This window comes from Selaginella moellendorffii, unplaced genomic scaffold (assembly GCF_000143415.4).
Source record: "Selaginella moellendorffii unplaced genomic scaffold, v1.0 SELMOscaffold_100, whole genome shotgun sequence".
In the NCBI taxonomy this organism is placed as follows: Eukaryota; Viridiplantae; Streptophyta; class Lycopodiopsida; order Selaginellales; family Selaginellaceae; genus Selaginella; species Selaginella moellendorffii.
Window position 1 is genome coordinate 8653 of NW_003314361.1, and position 13224 is coordinate 21876.

The 13224-nt window shown below is 44.5% G+C and overlaps 2 protein-coding genes across 2 annotated transcripts; both read right to left on the minus strand.

The window, feature by feature from the left end:
- Positions 1 to 4989: 4989 nt before the first annotated feature.
- LOC112342155 lies at positions 4990 to 6341 on the minus strand. The gene is made up of 2 exons (XM_024663514.1): positions 5154 to 6341; positions 4990 to 5049 (listed from the first exon to the last, which is right to left on the minus strand). Exons 1-2 carry the CDS (start codon positions 6332 to 6334, stop codon positions 5016 to 5018), a joined length of 1215 nt encoding a protein of 404 aa, XP_024519282.1. The 5' UTR covers positions 6335 to 6341; the 3' UTR covers positions 4990 to 5015.
- LOC9637638 lies at positions 6341 to 7506 on the minus strand. The gene is made up of 2 exons (XM_024663515.1): positions 6772 to 7506; positions 6341 to 6721 (listed from the first exon to the last, which is right to left on the minus strand). The coding sequence occupies exons 1-2, from the start codon at positions 7504 to 7506 to the stop codon at positions 6377 to 6379; spliced, it is 1080 nt and encodes a 359-aa protein (XP_024519283.1). The 3' UTR covers positions 6341 to 6376.
- Positions 7507 to 13224: the final 5718 nt, after the last annotated feature.

Sequence of the window (13224 nt, forward strand, 5' to 3'; positions counted from 1 at the left end):
CACATGCAGCGTCTTTACGTGAAAGGTGAGGTATCCAACACTCATCTTTAAATTCTATCATATTCTTTGTTCTCAAATCGAGCTTTGATCTAACGTATTTGGTGCTGGTTGTGTACATTGATTGCTGCCATTAAGAAACTCAAAGGTGGAGATCCTCACCAAGACGACATGTCAATCTGGCCCAAGTCATTGGCAGCTACCGTGGAGAAGAGCGTGAACGAGACAGTGAAGGCAGGCACCAAACTTTTAGTTGGTGGTAAGCGAAGGGGAGCTTTCATGGAGCCAATGATCCTGGAAGACGCTCCCTTTGACACAGATGCAAAGAAGGAAGAGATTTTCAGTCCAGTGATCCTTCTCTACTCATACAAGTAAGCTCTCAAAGTTTCTTAGCCCCTGAAGTTCTTCTTTACTTCCTTTTTTTTCTCTAAACTAAAACGGTGGTGACGCAGTGATTTCAAGGAAGCCGTGAAGGAAGCTAACAACACGCATTATGGTCTCCAGGCCAGCGTCTTTATGCATGATCTAAACAAGGCCTTCTATGCGTTTGAGCACATAGAGGTAGCTTTGCGTTTGAGATATAGAAAGTATTGATCGATTGTTTGATGATTATTTTATCCTCACAGGCTGGAGGAGTTTGCCTCAATGATTTGCCAAGCATGCGCGTTGATAGCCAGCCATACGGTGGGATCAAAGACTCTGGAATCCAACGAGAGGGTGTCAAGTACGTGATGGACGACATGCTTGAAACCAAAGTTTTAGTCATGTGCAATGTAGGCAACGTTGCCATGGCTCTTCCATGCCATGGCCTTGAAATAGGAGGAGATAACTTTCGTGCACATGTGGCAGTACTTGGAGTCTGCAACCATGGCTTGAATCTCACTGCAGATTGCTTCAGCAGCATGTGTTTGCAAGGGCCGGGAAGCTGAAGGATTCCAAGGGGATGCTGGGCAAGAGGAGTGAGAGAGTCTGCTGGGAGCTTGTCGAATGTACTGGGATCTAAGCACTGCCTTGCAGATGGCACAGGATTTGGTGGTTGTAACAAGGATCTTTTTTCATATATAATGTTTGCAAAAGGTGGCAGTTAAGTTTTTGAAGTGTTTTGTAAAATTGGGAGAATGTTTTGATATATTTGAGTGTGTATTTCTTTAAAAGGAGTGGAAGCTTTAAAGACACAGCTTTTCAAAACTTGGTTTGTTTTTTTCTTTCTTTCTTTCTTTCTATTCTTGTTTTCATCTCTCATTTTTCAAAACATCTATTTCCGATTTACCTGAAAATCAAAGGCCTACATATGAATGAATGAGTGTTTTGGAAGTTAGCTGTATAGTTCTCTTGTGCTATTTGACACATTTCTTGTCGCCATTTTCAATGGCGCTTTTGCAAATGCAGGAGGTAAGCTGTAGGTGTGTGTCTGACCTCATCTCCAGATAATGTAAATGCCAGAGAATACTTTTTCTGGTGTGTCTGCTCTTGGATCCAATGCTTGTGAAGGCGCTTGCGTTTTTCTTGCTCATCTGTCTCACGCTCACTGAATAATCATCCTCTGCCCCCTTAAGAACGCCTTAGCAGTTGATCCACACAACAAAACAAAAACGGCACTATAGTGTACCTGTCAGGTAAAACAAGGGTGAGTCAGCTTTCATCCATCAGCTAAGCTCTTAGTGATTGAGCTGAGCTCTTGTTATCTCAAGTTTGCAACAGCATAGTGAAAAAGGGAAAGGGAAAATATAGTACCTGAATGAAGGTGTGTTTGTCTGCTGTGTGTTTTTATTGCCTATCTCCTTTTCTTTGTTTTGCAGTTTCTCTTTCCCTTGTTGGTGGTCACCTGATTGGATCAAAGAGATCATTTTCGTGGAGTTGTTTGGCGTGCTTGCTATTGGCTGCATGTGCGCTACAGCTGGCTGGTATATGAGAGCTGCTGCTATAACGTATTGAGCTTACTTTCCACTCATTACAGAGCTTGACCCAGGTGGGGCTTCAGGTCTACATTCAGGTCAACAAGCACCTAATGGCAGTGTTGAGAGCTTGTGGTTTTCACCTCCAGCTGCTTAAATTGAGTGAACCCGAACATTTGTGATTTGTTTGTTAAAAAAAAGGTACTGTGGTGGAGTCCTCCTGATCATCCGCTTAGCCGTAGCCATCTCTACCTAGAACAACAAAACAACAAACTTAGATAGTTCTCATAAGTTGCTAAATTAAGCCAACCTTTTATCATATTTACTCTTCAATGTTCTTGTACCGCATCAAAGGTGTCATTATAAACCCTAGATGAACAGCATTGGCTGTGATGTCAACTCTTTTGGCCTAATCAGTGAAAGAGAAAGCATTGATGAAAGAGAAAGGTGGGAGAGATTTCAAAGCATTAGACGAATACCTTGAATCTCATTGCCATCAAAGGTGTCATTATAAACCCTGGATGAACAGCGTTTGCTGTGATGTCAACTCCTTCGGCCTAATCAGCGAAAGAGAAAACATTGGCAAAAGAGAAAGGTGGGAGAGATTTCAAAGCATTAGATGAATACCTTGAATCTTATTGCCAGTTCTTTGGCGTGGAAAAAGTTCGCGAGCTTGGATTGACTGTATGCTCTAGTGTCGGAGTACCTTTTGGAAGAAAAAAGGAATAATGTAAGCTCACTACAAAAGAGAGTTGTTTGGCATACCAGGTTTTGTCATTAAGGTGTGAGAACTGGATTCCACCGCTGTAAGAGGCAATATGTGCAACGGAGGAGAGATTGAACCTTTTGGAAGAAAAAAGGAATAATGTAAGCTCACGACAAAAGAGAGTTCTTTGGTGTACCAGGTTTTGTCATTAAGGTGTGAGAACTGGATTCCACCGCTGTAAGAGGCGATATGCGTGACGGAGGAGAGATTGAACCTTTTGGAAGAAAAAAGGAATAATGTAAGCTCACGACAAAAGAGAGTTCTTTGGCGTACCAGGTTTTGTCATTAAGGTGTGAGAACTGGATTCCACTGCTGTAAGAGGCGATATGCGCGACGGAGGAGAGATTGAACCTTTTGGAAGAAAAAAGGAATAATGTAAGCTCACGACAAAAGAGAGTTCTTTGGCGTACCAGGTTTTGTCATTAAGGTGTGAGAACTGGATTCCACCGCTGTAAGAGGTGATATGCGCAACAGAGGAGAGATTGACAAACACTTTCCTTAGTGGTCTCCTTCATTTTGTCCAGTAGCAAGTTTGTGAGAAGAAAATGGCCTAGACATCACAACAAGATAGAAAAGATACCTATGTATACACGGAAAATCATGGATTTCTTTTGATGAAGTCCATCACTTTGGAGGTGAGCTTCGAAGCATCATGCCAGGCATGGCCACTCACCATCTCCGGGCACAGAAATGGCCGGAGTATGTGCCGTCCCAAAGAAGTGTGGACCAAAACTCAAGCAAATGGCAATATCTGGAGGAGCTCACCGCAATCTAAACCACACCTTTGATCACCACCTTCACCACAGAAATGAAAATCCATGAGATGATCCAACTATAGTGGCTTGGAGCTTACCTGCGTTGAGCTTAGAGTTGTCAAGATATTGGCAGCTGCCATAAGAGCAAGCAATCCACTGTCGTCATGACCAACGAGCACGACCGATGAGAATTTTAGTTGCTGGCAAAAGCTCAGCAGCAAATCCACCTGCGAGCTCTAATCAGAGAAATCAAACAAGCAAGAACAACAGGAAAAAAATTCTTTTTTTTTTTTTCTAAACGACAATGAATAGAACACTCACTTGGGACTGGTGCTCGTAAGGATTGGGAAGACCATTTTTGTCACGGCCACTTTTTTTGCACGGCCGGCTCGTTAGTCCCCAGCCAGTCTGATCAAATGCAGCAAATAGAAAAATTTCAGCACACAGACACAGACACAGACACACACACACACAGAGAGAGAGAGAGAGAGAGAGAGAGAGAGAGAGAGAGAGAGAGAGAGAGAGAGAGAGAGAGAGAGAGAGAGAGAGAGAGAGAGAGAGAGAGAGAGAGAGAGAGAGAGAGAGAGAGCTAGCTCACAATCTGCCCAATCGCCCTAAACTTTTTCTCTTGATTTGGATAGTCATTAAAAAATTGAAGAGTTGCCACCCCTTTGGCACTTGATCTATGCCATCTATTTGAAGTTTTTGAATTTGAACCGTTAGATTATAGGTATATTCAGAAATAATATTCTAAAAATGGAATAAAAGACGCCAGATGCCATATGCCAATAGCACTATGATGATGATATTTAAATTTAACCTAATAATAATCTTAAGTAACTTTAACTGACTAACCAGACCATTTTGGATGCCTATGCATGTGGCAAGTGATCAAAGACAAAGATGAAAGCAGAGCTCTTTTGTTTTCGCGGGTTTACCTCAGATTAATATAACCATAAGCCCTAGGAGACATTTTCCCGAAGGAGAGCCCAGTTAAAGCACATGGGGTCCGAAGCCAGTGAAACACTTGGATTTTGGACAGCTTGTTGTCAAGTTGTGTCAGACAAACTCACAGTCTCTTTCTAAAACCTCAATGGCAGAAACTTATAAAAGGTGGATAGCAACATGCAGAAGCTGCTGCAAAACATCTTGCTCATCATGACAACAGACCTCGTATAGGTCACAAGCAACTTAGAGACGAGGTCTATTGTCATGATGAGCAACCTCTTCACAATGTTGTAGAAACACCGCTGTGTAATATTTCAGCTTTGATTATGCTTGGTAAAGCAAAAGAGTCCTATTTAGATATCTTTGAAACCAATGAGACATACTATTCATTCTAAAAAGGTGCCAACTTCTTATAAAGCTTGCATTTTCTGCGACAATATGCAAATCCCAAGGACAAACACTCCTAAGGATAAACACTGCAAAAACATTCCTTCTAAGATTAATTGTCAGCCATAGTCCAGCTTTATGTTACGTTCTTGAAGGGAACATCAAAGAAATGAATTTTGATCTTTATAGAAGATGCAAAACAGAATCATTAACACAAAAAATATTGGCTACAAATAGAACTATATCACCAAACAACAGTTTTCCTATCTATTCCAGCAGAGCTAGATTCCTTGCTAGTTCTGTATTTATTCTACTCTGCCAGTTTCAATACTATTTTTGATCTACTTGCTGAACTACAGACGAGACCAAGGCTTAAACTGCATCCATGTTCATCGCTACTCTACCTCTTCGTCACTACTTACCTTCTTCCACTTCTGCTTCTGTTCATCGCTACTTGAAGAGGTTTTCCGCATCAGCTTCTTCCTCTTCAGGTTCTCTTTGCTATCACATTTTGGTCTTGGCCTGCGCCGTGAGCGTAGCTGTGAGAAGGGCCCCTCAAGTATGGCACATGCAGCACACTGCCTCCCAGGACCGCCACAGTCCTTCATAACCCCTGCGTCCAATATTGACTTCACGATTCTCTCTTTAGTTCCAGTTACCCATATCCGATGCTTCCGCGCCTTCGCCTGCAGGAATGCCTTCTTGCATTTATCGACCCAGTTCAGCACCGCAGGGTCCATTTTAGACCGCCTCTCCTTCTTGGACTGCTTGCTCTTCTCCATGGCCTCTTTTCTCTTCTCTTCCAGCTCCTCTAGCAACTTGCAATCTTCTTCCGTGATACCATCGGCGAAGGACTCCAAGAAAGTCGAAGCATGCAGCTGATACTCCATAGCATCCGCCTCTTTGTCCACGGGGTTCAAATCAACCTTCGTCGGGCTGAAGAAGGCATAATGCACCCGAAGTTCGTCCTCGCTCACGTCCGGTACCCACATTTGAACGTATGACTTCTTCACAAACTTCTGTTCTGACTTTCGATGGTTCTTGGGGTTCATGGTTATCTGCCCAGCGATTATATGGACGACGCCTTCAGACTTGAACACCACCACGAAATCTGTGTACTTGAAGAAATAACTATCCGGAAGTAGTACAACTCCCTGACCGTCCCGAAAGCCCTTAGCCTGCACCTGCTTCGGCTCTGCTCCCTCAAAAGGGAGTTTGGTGAATTCTCTCGGAACCTTGAAGTCCCCTAGCTTCATGCCTTTCTTACAAATCACTTCACCGATAAAAGTTTCAATCAGCCAGCCGAGCTCAGCCCAGTTCATACCCCTCACATCTGCCAGCCTTTGACGTGCGTAAGCCATCAAGACTTTGTTCCGATAGGCTGTAGACGCCAAGCGCCTGTTAACCTCCTCCATATGGATTCTTGCGATAAAAGGGGTGCAGAACTCCGTCACCGCCGTAAACGCCGGGAAAAGAACAGGCAGTTCCGTATATGGTAACTCCGGGTCCAAATTCGCCATGTTCCTGCGTATCGCTTTCTTTAAATCTTGAAATTCCGGATCCTGTTTGTAGCGCCTCACAAGCATCTTCCACTCCAACCTCTGCAGGACAGAACGTTAAGGCCCTAGTTACAATAATTCACACGGTGCACTTACATGGCAGTACTCCTCAATTAGCTGGTTGGAATCAGTAGCAGAAGGGCCAGTGGCAGGAGCAGCAGCAGCAGAAGAATCAGCGGCAGAAGGATCAGTGGTGGCAGAAGGATTGCGCCAGATATCGTATAGCTCGTCAAGTTCAATGTACTTTTTTCGAGCACCTGAGACGCAACCTGTCAGGCTGTTGCAGTGGTTAACAAGAATGGAAAGTGACAACGGGTGGCATGCACCAAGGTCCTCGACATCACCCCAGTGCTCAGGATAGTTCTCAAGAAACTTGCCAAGAACAGTTCCCGACAGGTACGCATCACGCTCTGCCTGTTTGACGAAGATAGTTAGCAAACTCCAATCTGAAGGCATCACATTACCTTCGTGAACATCTTGCTGATATTATATACTGTGGGACTACCTTGAAACCGAGATTCTTTCAATGCTTCACTGTTGGGTGAAAGGGCCTTCACCACGACATGTGCTTGCCCCCAAAGTTCGTCTGTCCATTTCCTGGCTGCCTTGCGCTTCTCTGCATCACTTCCGGTCCTCAGATCATGACGCTCTTCCCCATCATCAGTCAACAGGACGATCCTTTCGCCTAGCCGCCTCCGACTTTCCAGAAATGCCTTAGCATCTTCCGGTGTTTCCATGTAGGCTATGGCCTCCTCCGCGCCTTTCTCGTTGCAGAACGTGAACAGTAGCACGTCACGGACCTGTTCAGCAACGGGATGATCCACATCCAAGTACCAAATACACACTACTCTGGTGATAGGATATCCGGGTTGTGGCCGCTTGTTGAACTCATCGAAAACTTTTATAAGCTCCCAGGCGAAGGCTCTCAACATGCTGCTTTTCCCCCCTCCCTTGGTACCTGTCAATATGAAAACGCCCCCCATGCTATCGCTGAGTAAAGGTTTCACAGCAATCCTAAAACCGATGTACTCCTCCGTGCTGCAAAATGCGAACTCGCGAGGAGGCCTCTTGATCTTGCACGAATCCTCCAAGCCCGGGAACGGAAGAGAAACCTTGGAGCCTTGATTGCGCAACTCTGCAACATCTACTTCACGGGCCCTCGCCACTCGCGCCTTCTTCACCTTGCTCTCAAGCTCCATCTCTGCGCGGCGGCTAACCCTTAGTCTTAAATATTTAAATTTAACCTAATAATAATCTTAAGTATGACTAACCAGACCGTTTTGGACGCCTATGCATGTGGCAAGCGATCAAAGACAAAGATGAAAGCAGAGCTCTTCTGTTTTCGCGGGTTTACCTCAGATTAATATAACCATAAGCCCTAGGAGACATTTTCCCGAAGGAGAGCCCACTTAAAGCACATGGGGGTCCGAAGCGGATTTTGGGCAGCTTGTTGTCAAGTTGTGTTAGACAAACTCACAGTCTCTTTCTAAAACCTCAATGGTAGAAACTTATAAAAGGTGGATAGCAACATGCAGAAGCTGCTGCAAAACATCTTGCTCATCATGACAACAGACCTCGTATAGGTCACAAGCAACTTAGAGACGAGGTCTGTTGTCATGATGAGCAGCCTCTTCACAATGTTGTAGAAACACTGCTGTATAATATTTCAGCTTTGATTATGCTTGGTAAAGCAAAAGAGTCCTATTTAGATATCTTTGAAACCAATGAGACATACTATTCATTCTAAAAAGGTGCCAACTTCTTATAAAGCTTGCATTTTCTGCGACAATATGCAAATCCCAAGGACAAACACTCCTAAGGATAAACACTGCAAAAACATTCCTTCTAAGATTAATTGTCAGCCATAGTCCAGCTTTATGTTACGTTCTTGAAGGGAACATCAAAGAAATGAATTTTGATCTTTATAGAAGATGCAAAACAGAATCATTAACACAAAAAATATTGGCTACAAATAGAACTATATCACCAAACAACAGTTTTCCTATCTATTCCAGCAGAGCTAGATTCCTTGCTAGTTCTGTATTTATTCTACTCTGCCAGTTTCAATACTATTTTTGATCTACTTGCTGAACTACAGACGAGACCAAGGCTTAAACTGCATCCATGTTCATCCCTACTCTACCTCTTCGTCACTACTTACCTTCTTCCACTTCTGCTTCTGTTCATCGCTACTTGAAGAGGTTTTCCGCATCAGCTTCTTCCTCTTCAGGTTCTCTTTGCTATCACATTTTGGTCTTGGCCTGCGCCGTGAGCGTAGCTGTGAGAAGGGCCCCTCAAGTATGGCACATGCAGCACACTGCCTCCCAGGACCGCCACAGTCCTCCATAACCCCTGCGTCCAATATTGACTTCACGATTCTCTCTTTAGTTCCAGTTATCCATATCTGATGCTTCCGCGCCTTCGCCTGCAGGAATGCCTTCTTGCATTTATCGACCCAGTTCAGCACCGCAGGGTCCATTTTAGACCGCCTCTCCTTCTTGGACTGCTTGCTCTTCTCCATGGCCTCTTTTCTCTTCTCTTCCAGCTCCTCTAGCAACTTGCAATCTTCTTCCGTGATACCATCGGCGAAGGACTCCAAGAAAGTCGAAGCATGCAGCTGATACTCCATAGCATCCGCCTCTTTGTCCACGTCCAGGTTCAAATCAACCTTCGTCGGGCTGAAGAAGGCATAATGCACCCGAAGTTCGTCCTCGCTCACGTCCGGTACCCACATTTGAACGTATGACTTCTTCACAAACTTCTGTTCTGACTTTCGATGGTTCTTGGGGTTCATGGTTATCTGCCCAGCGATTATATGGACGACGCCTTCAGACTTGAACACCACCACGAAATCTGTGTACTTGAAGAAATAACTATCCGGAAGTAGTACAACTCCCTGACCGTCCCGAAAGCCCTTAGCCTGCACCTGCTTTGGCTCTGCTCCCTCAAAAGGGAGTTTGGTGAATTCTCTCAGAACCTTGAAGTCCCCTAGCTTCATGCCTTTCTTACAAATCACTTCACCGATAAAAGTTTCAATCAGCCAGCCGAGCTCAGCCCAGTTCATACCCCTCACATCTGCCAGCCTTTGACGTGCGTAAGCCGTCAAGACTTTGTTCCGATAGGCTGTAGATGCCAAGCGCCTGTTAACCTCCTCCATATGGATCCTTGCGATAAAAGGGGTGCAGAACTCCGTCACTGCCGTAAACGCTGGGAAAAGAACAGGCAGTTCCGTATATGGTAACTCCGGGTCCAAATTCGCCATGTTCCTGCATATCGCTTTCTTTAAATCTTGAAATTCCGGATCCTGTTTGTAGTGCCTCACAAGCATCTTCCACTCCAACTTCTGCAGGACAGAACGTTAAGACCCTAGTTACAATAATTCACACGGTGCACTTACATGGCAGTACTCCTCAATTAGCTGGTTGGAATCAGTAGCAGAAGGGCCAGTGGCAGGAGGAGCGGCAGCAGAAGAATCAGCAGCAGAAGGATCTGTGGTGGCACTCCACGTGGGGCCAGCAAGGGCGCTTGGGGGTGGGCTGGCCAAGGCGCTTCGAGGCAGGCCAAATTCCTGTGCCAAATGCCTGTGCCAGGCATTTGGTGTGAGCCGGCGAAGGCGATTGGGGGCGGGCCGGTTCGCTGGCGAACCGGCCCGCCCCCAAGCACCTTGGCCAGCCTGCACCAAGTGCCCAGGCCGGGCACTTGGACTTGGCGCTTGGGGGCAGGCCGGTTTGCCAGCGAACTGGCACCTACGCCGAGTCCACGCCCCAAAGTCCCCGCTTCTTATGCATTTTTAATTTATAATGAGTTTTTTTTTATTTTCAGAAATGGAAGCAACTACAAAAGGAGAAGGATGTTGGATCAAAGAGAAGACATGAGAAAGATGAGATCCAGGACAACAATCAAGTTGACCTTTAAATAGAGATTTCCACAGCGACAACTCTGCCGTCTTCGCAACCAGATAGCTCCAGTCTATATGCACCCCCACCACCGTCATTGATGCCACCACCACCATTACCACCATTACCACCTTCACCACCATTGCCACCTCTACCTTCATCACCACCATTACCACCACTGTCATCACCACCATTACCACCACTGTCATCACCACCATTACCACCACCACCGCCAGCATCATCACCACTAGCAGCACGATTGTCATCACTACCATTGCAGCCACAACCACAAATGCCACTATTCTTAACATATTCGCAAAATATGGTAGGAACTAACTACATTACGGAGCAGTGCCTAAGTGCGCCTAACGGGGGTGTTGGGCCCGAGCTGGGGGCTAGATATGATAATGGTGTTACTGGAGGTGTACTTGAAGCTGAAAGAGGAGTGGAGTTACCTGAACACATTGTAGACAAGCGCTTCCAAGAGATAGTTTTGAGAACCAAAGAGAAGGATATTCACACGACTCTGGAGTCTCTCAAGTGGGAATGCCTGGGAGACATAATCCGAGAAATCCCACTATGTCGATTCACTCAGATAAGCATCGTTCGGTCTACTTCACCACACTTTGTCAACATGGATAGCTATAGTCTATACAAGCATAATGGCCTTGGGACAAACATAGGTATGTTTCTTGTTTCGGTCTTCAAGCCAGGAACAACAAATACCCTCTCAGTGTCACCGGAAATCGAGAAGGTTTGGGATGACATTTGGAAAATGAAGTCTCGTGAATTTGACAACATGCTTATGAGCCATTTTGAGACTCAACAATTTGTGGGGAAAATGTTCTATATTATCGACGAGAATCATCGCTGGTGTGCGTGGATGAAGTGCATCAATGAATGCTTTTGAGACGATTTTGTGTATCACATTAATATTCCAATTGGACATGTACATGCGAGAGGATCTCTAGATGTGGCAAAGCTTGTGATAGCTTGCCACAAAATTAATGCGTAAGTACTTATCCCTCTTCAATCACTTTTAACAATTTGTGTTTTGCAGGTTGGGATAGTTTGCAGTGCAGAAACAAAGCCTAGTACATGATATTGAGCAAATTCGATTTCTTGCCAATCTTGACGAGGATGCAATCCGCAGCCACTATAGTGATGATTTAGCATCACTTATTCAGCATTAACAAGGTCATTAAGATGCCAATAGATGGTACAAGAATCCAGTGGCTTTTATGACAGCTGTGTGGAGTAAGGTATGTTCTTCCAAGTATACTTCTTATCATAGAATGTTTGTGTTGTCTTTAGCCATTGGTGAAGGTTAAGCAAGATGCATATGCACAATCGCATCAAGCTGAAAATGATCAAGAGCATTTAGCTGCAATTGACAAGAAAATCAACAACACAAAGAAGACAAAGGTAAAGAAATTACTTAGTGTGCCTGACCCTCGACACCCAAAAGAGTGGTTTGATATTATAATAAAGATTGCTTGTCATGAAAGTAAGTATTATTTGTGTTTACATGAAAGTTACTCACAAAAGTTATTTCTTAGTGGGCAAGACTCCAGATGAGATTATTTACAACATCTCAAAGTTAAAGCTTACATATGAGGAATAGATACACATTTTGAACGACCTCAATAGCAAACTAAGGGAAGGAGAAAAAGGTTTGGACAGTATGATGGAGACTGTAATGAGGAGGACCGTCTACATTTCACAAACTGTATATGAAGGGGAGATGTTCCTAGTGCCTTTCATATGGGATGATCCTGAGCAACTTTCATTCAAGGAGTTTATCACCATTGAGCTTACAAACCTCAGAGAGGACTGGTTGCCAAAGAAGGCCACAAGCACGACTCCATTTGATAAACAACTTGGCCAACCTTACTTCATGCGTTGACCAGCTTTCAGGTAACATACAATTTCTTAACTATACTCAATTTGTTTATATTTTATTATAGGTATCTTCAATATAGAGGCGTTCCTCTCAAAACACCAGTATGCATACGACTCCTGAGGCATGGTGTGAGAGATGGAGGCATGTACCCGACAATAATGAAGTTTCTAGCAGCAATAAAGCGAGCTTGTCCTTGGGAATTGGAGATGCCAGATTATGCACCAACCCACCAAGAGGTTGCAAGAGGCAACAATGAAGACGTGCCGGATGACAAAGATGATGGTCATGAGAATGTCGACATTGTTGATGCCAATGGCGAGGAGAGTGAAGATGGTGGTGAGAATGACTTGCAAGAAATTCCTCAAGACGAAGTCCAACAAGAGAACCAGAACGTCCAAGAAGTTCTACCTCGATGAAAGCATGCAAATCCACATCTGGAGGAATTAGTCAACAGTGATGATGATCGTCCAAAACGTCCCCATAACCGAGGAACTTCTCGAGGTATATTTCTCTTAATTCTCTCCTTTTCTTAGTTCCTCAAAATGGTTGCAGCAAAAACTGTCGGGAGTAACTTCATTTCAGCTTGTCTTGATGCCTGAGAAGAGGACCTGGAGGAACTTACATCTACTATACGCCACATGACAGTATGTAAATTTTTCTTACGTTCACATCTTATCTTTGTCTTCTCCCCCTAGATTCGCCCTATTTCTCTAGTGGCATTCCGTAGTGAAGTTGGGATCTTTATTGGCTCCTATAGTTCATTGATGGCATCTTTTGAAGAGGATGCTGAGAATATGGCTATCCGGCAAAAGTGGGAGCGTTTTTGTCAAAAGATCCATAGGCGACCGTTCAAGAGCACAAACTTCATGCTCTTTGACATGCCAGATGGTCTTCTAGACGCTAATGGTGATGTCCCAAGTTGGAACAACCTGACTAAAGACAACTTGAAGAATGCATTCCTTTTGGTAGCAATTCTCCTTCACACAACCGGTCAAGTTGCCTTCATTCTCCCAAATGACCCCCATTGGATGTCCTGCCTTATGAGGTATGCAAGTCAAGTCAACTTCAAGAGGTTCTCTTCCGGGTGCATCATGGATAAAGGCGTTCGGGTTAAGACC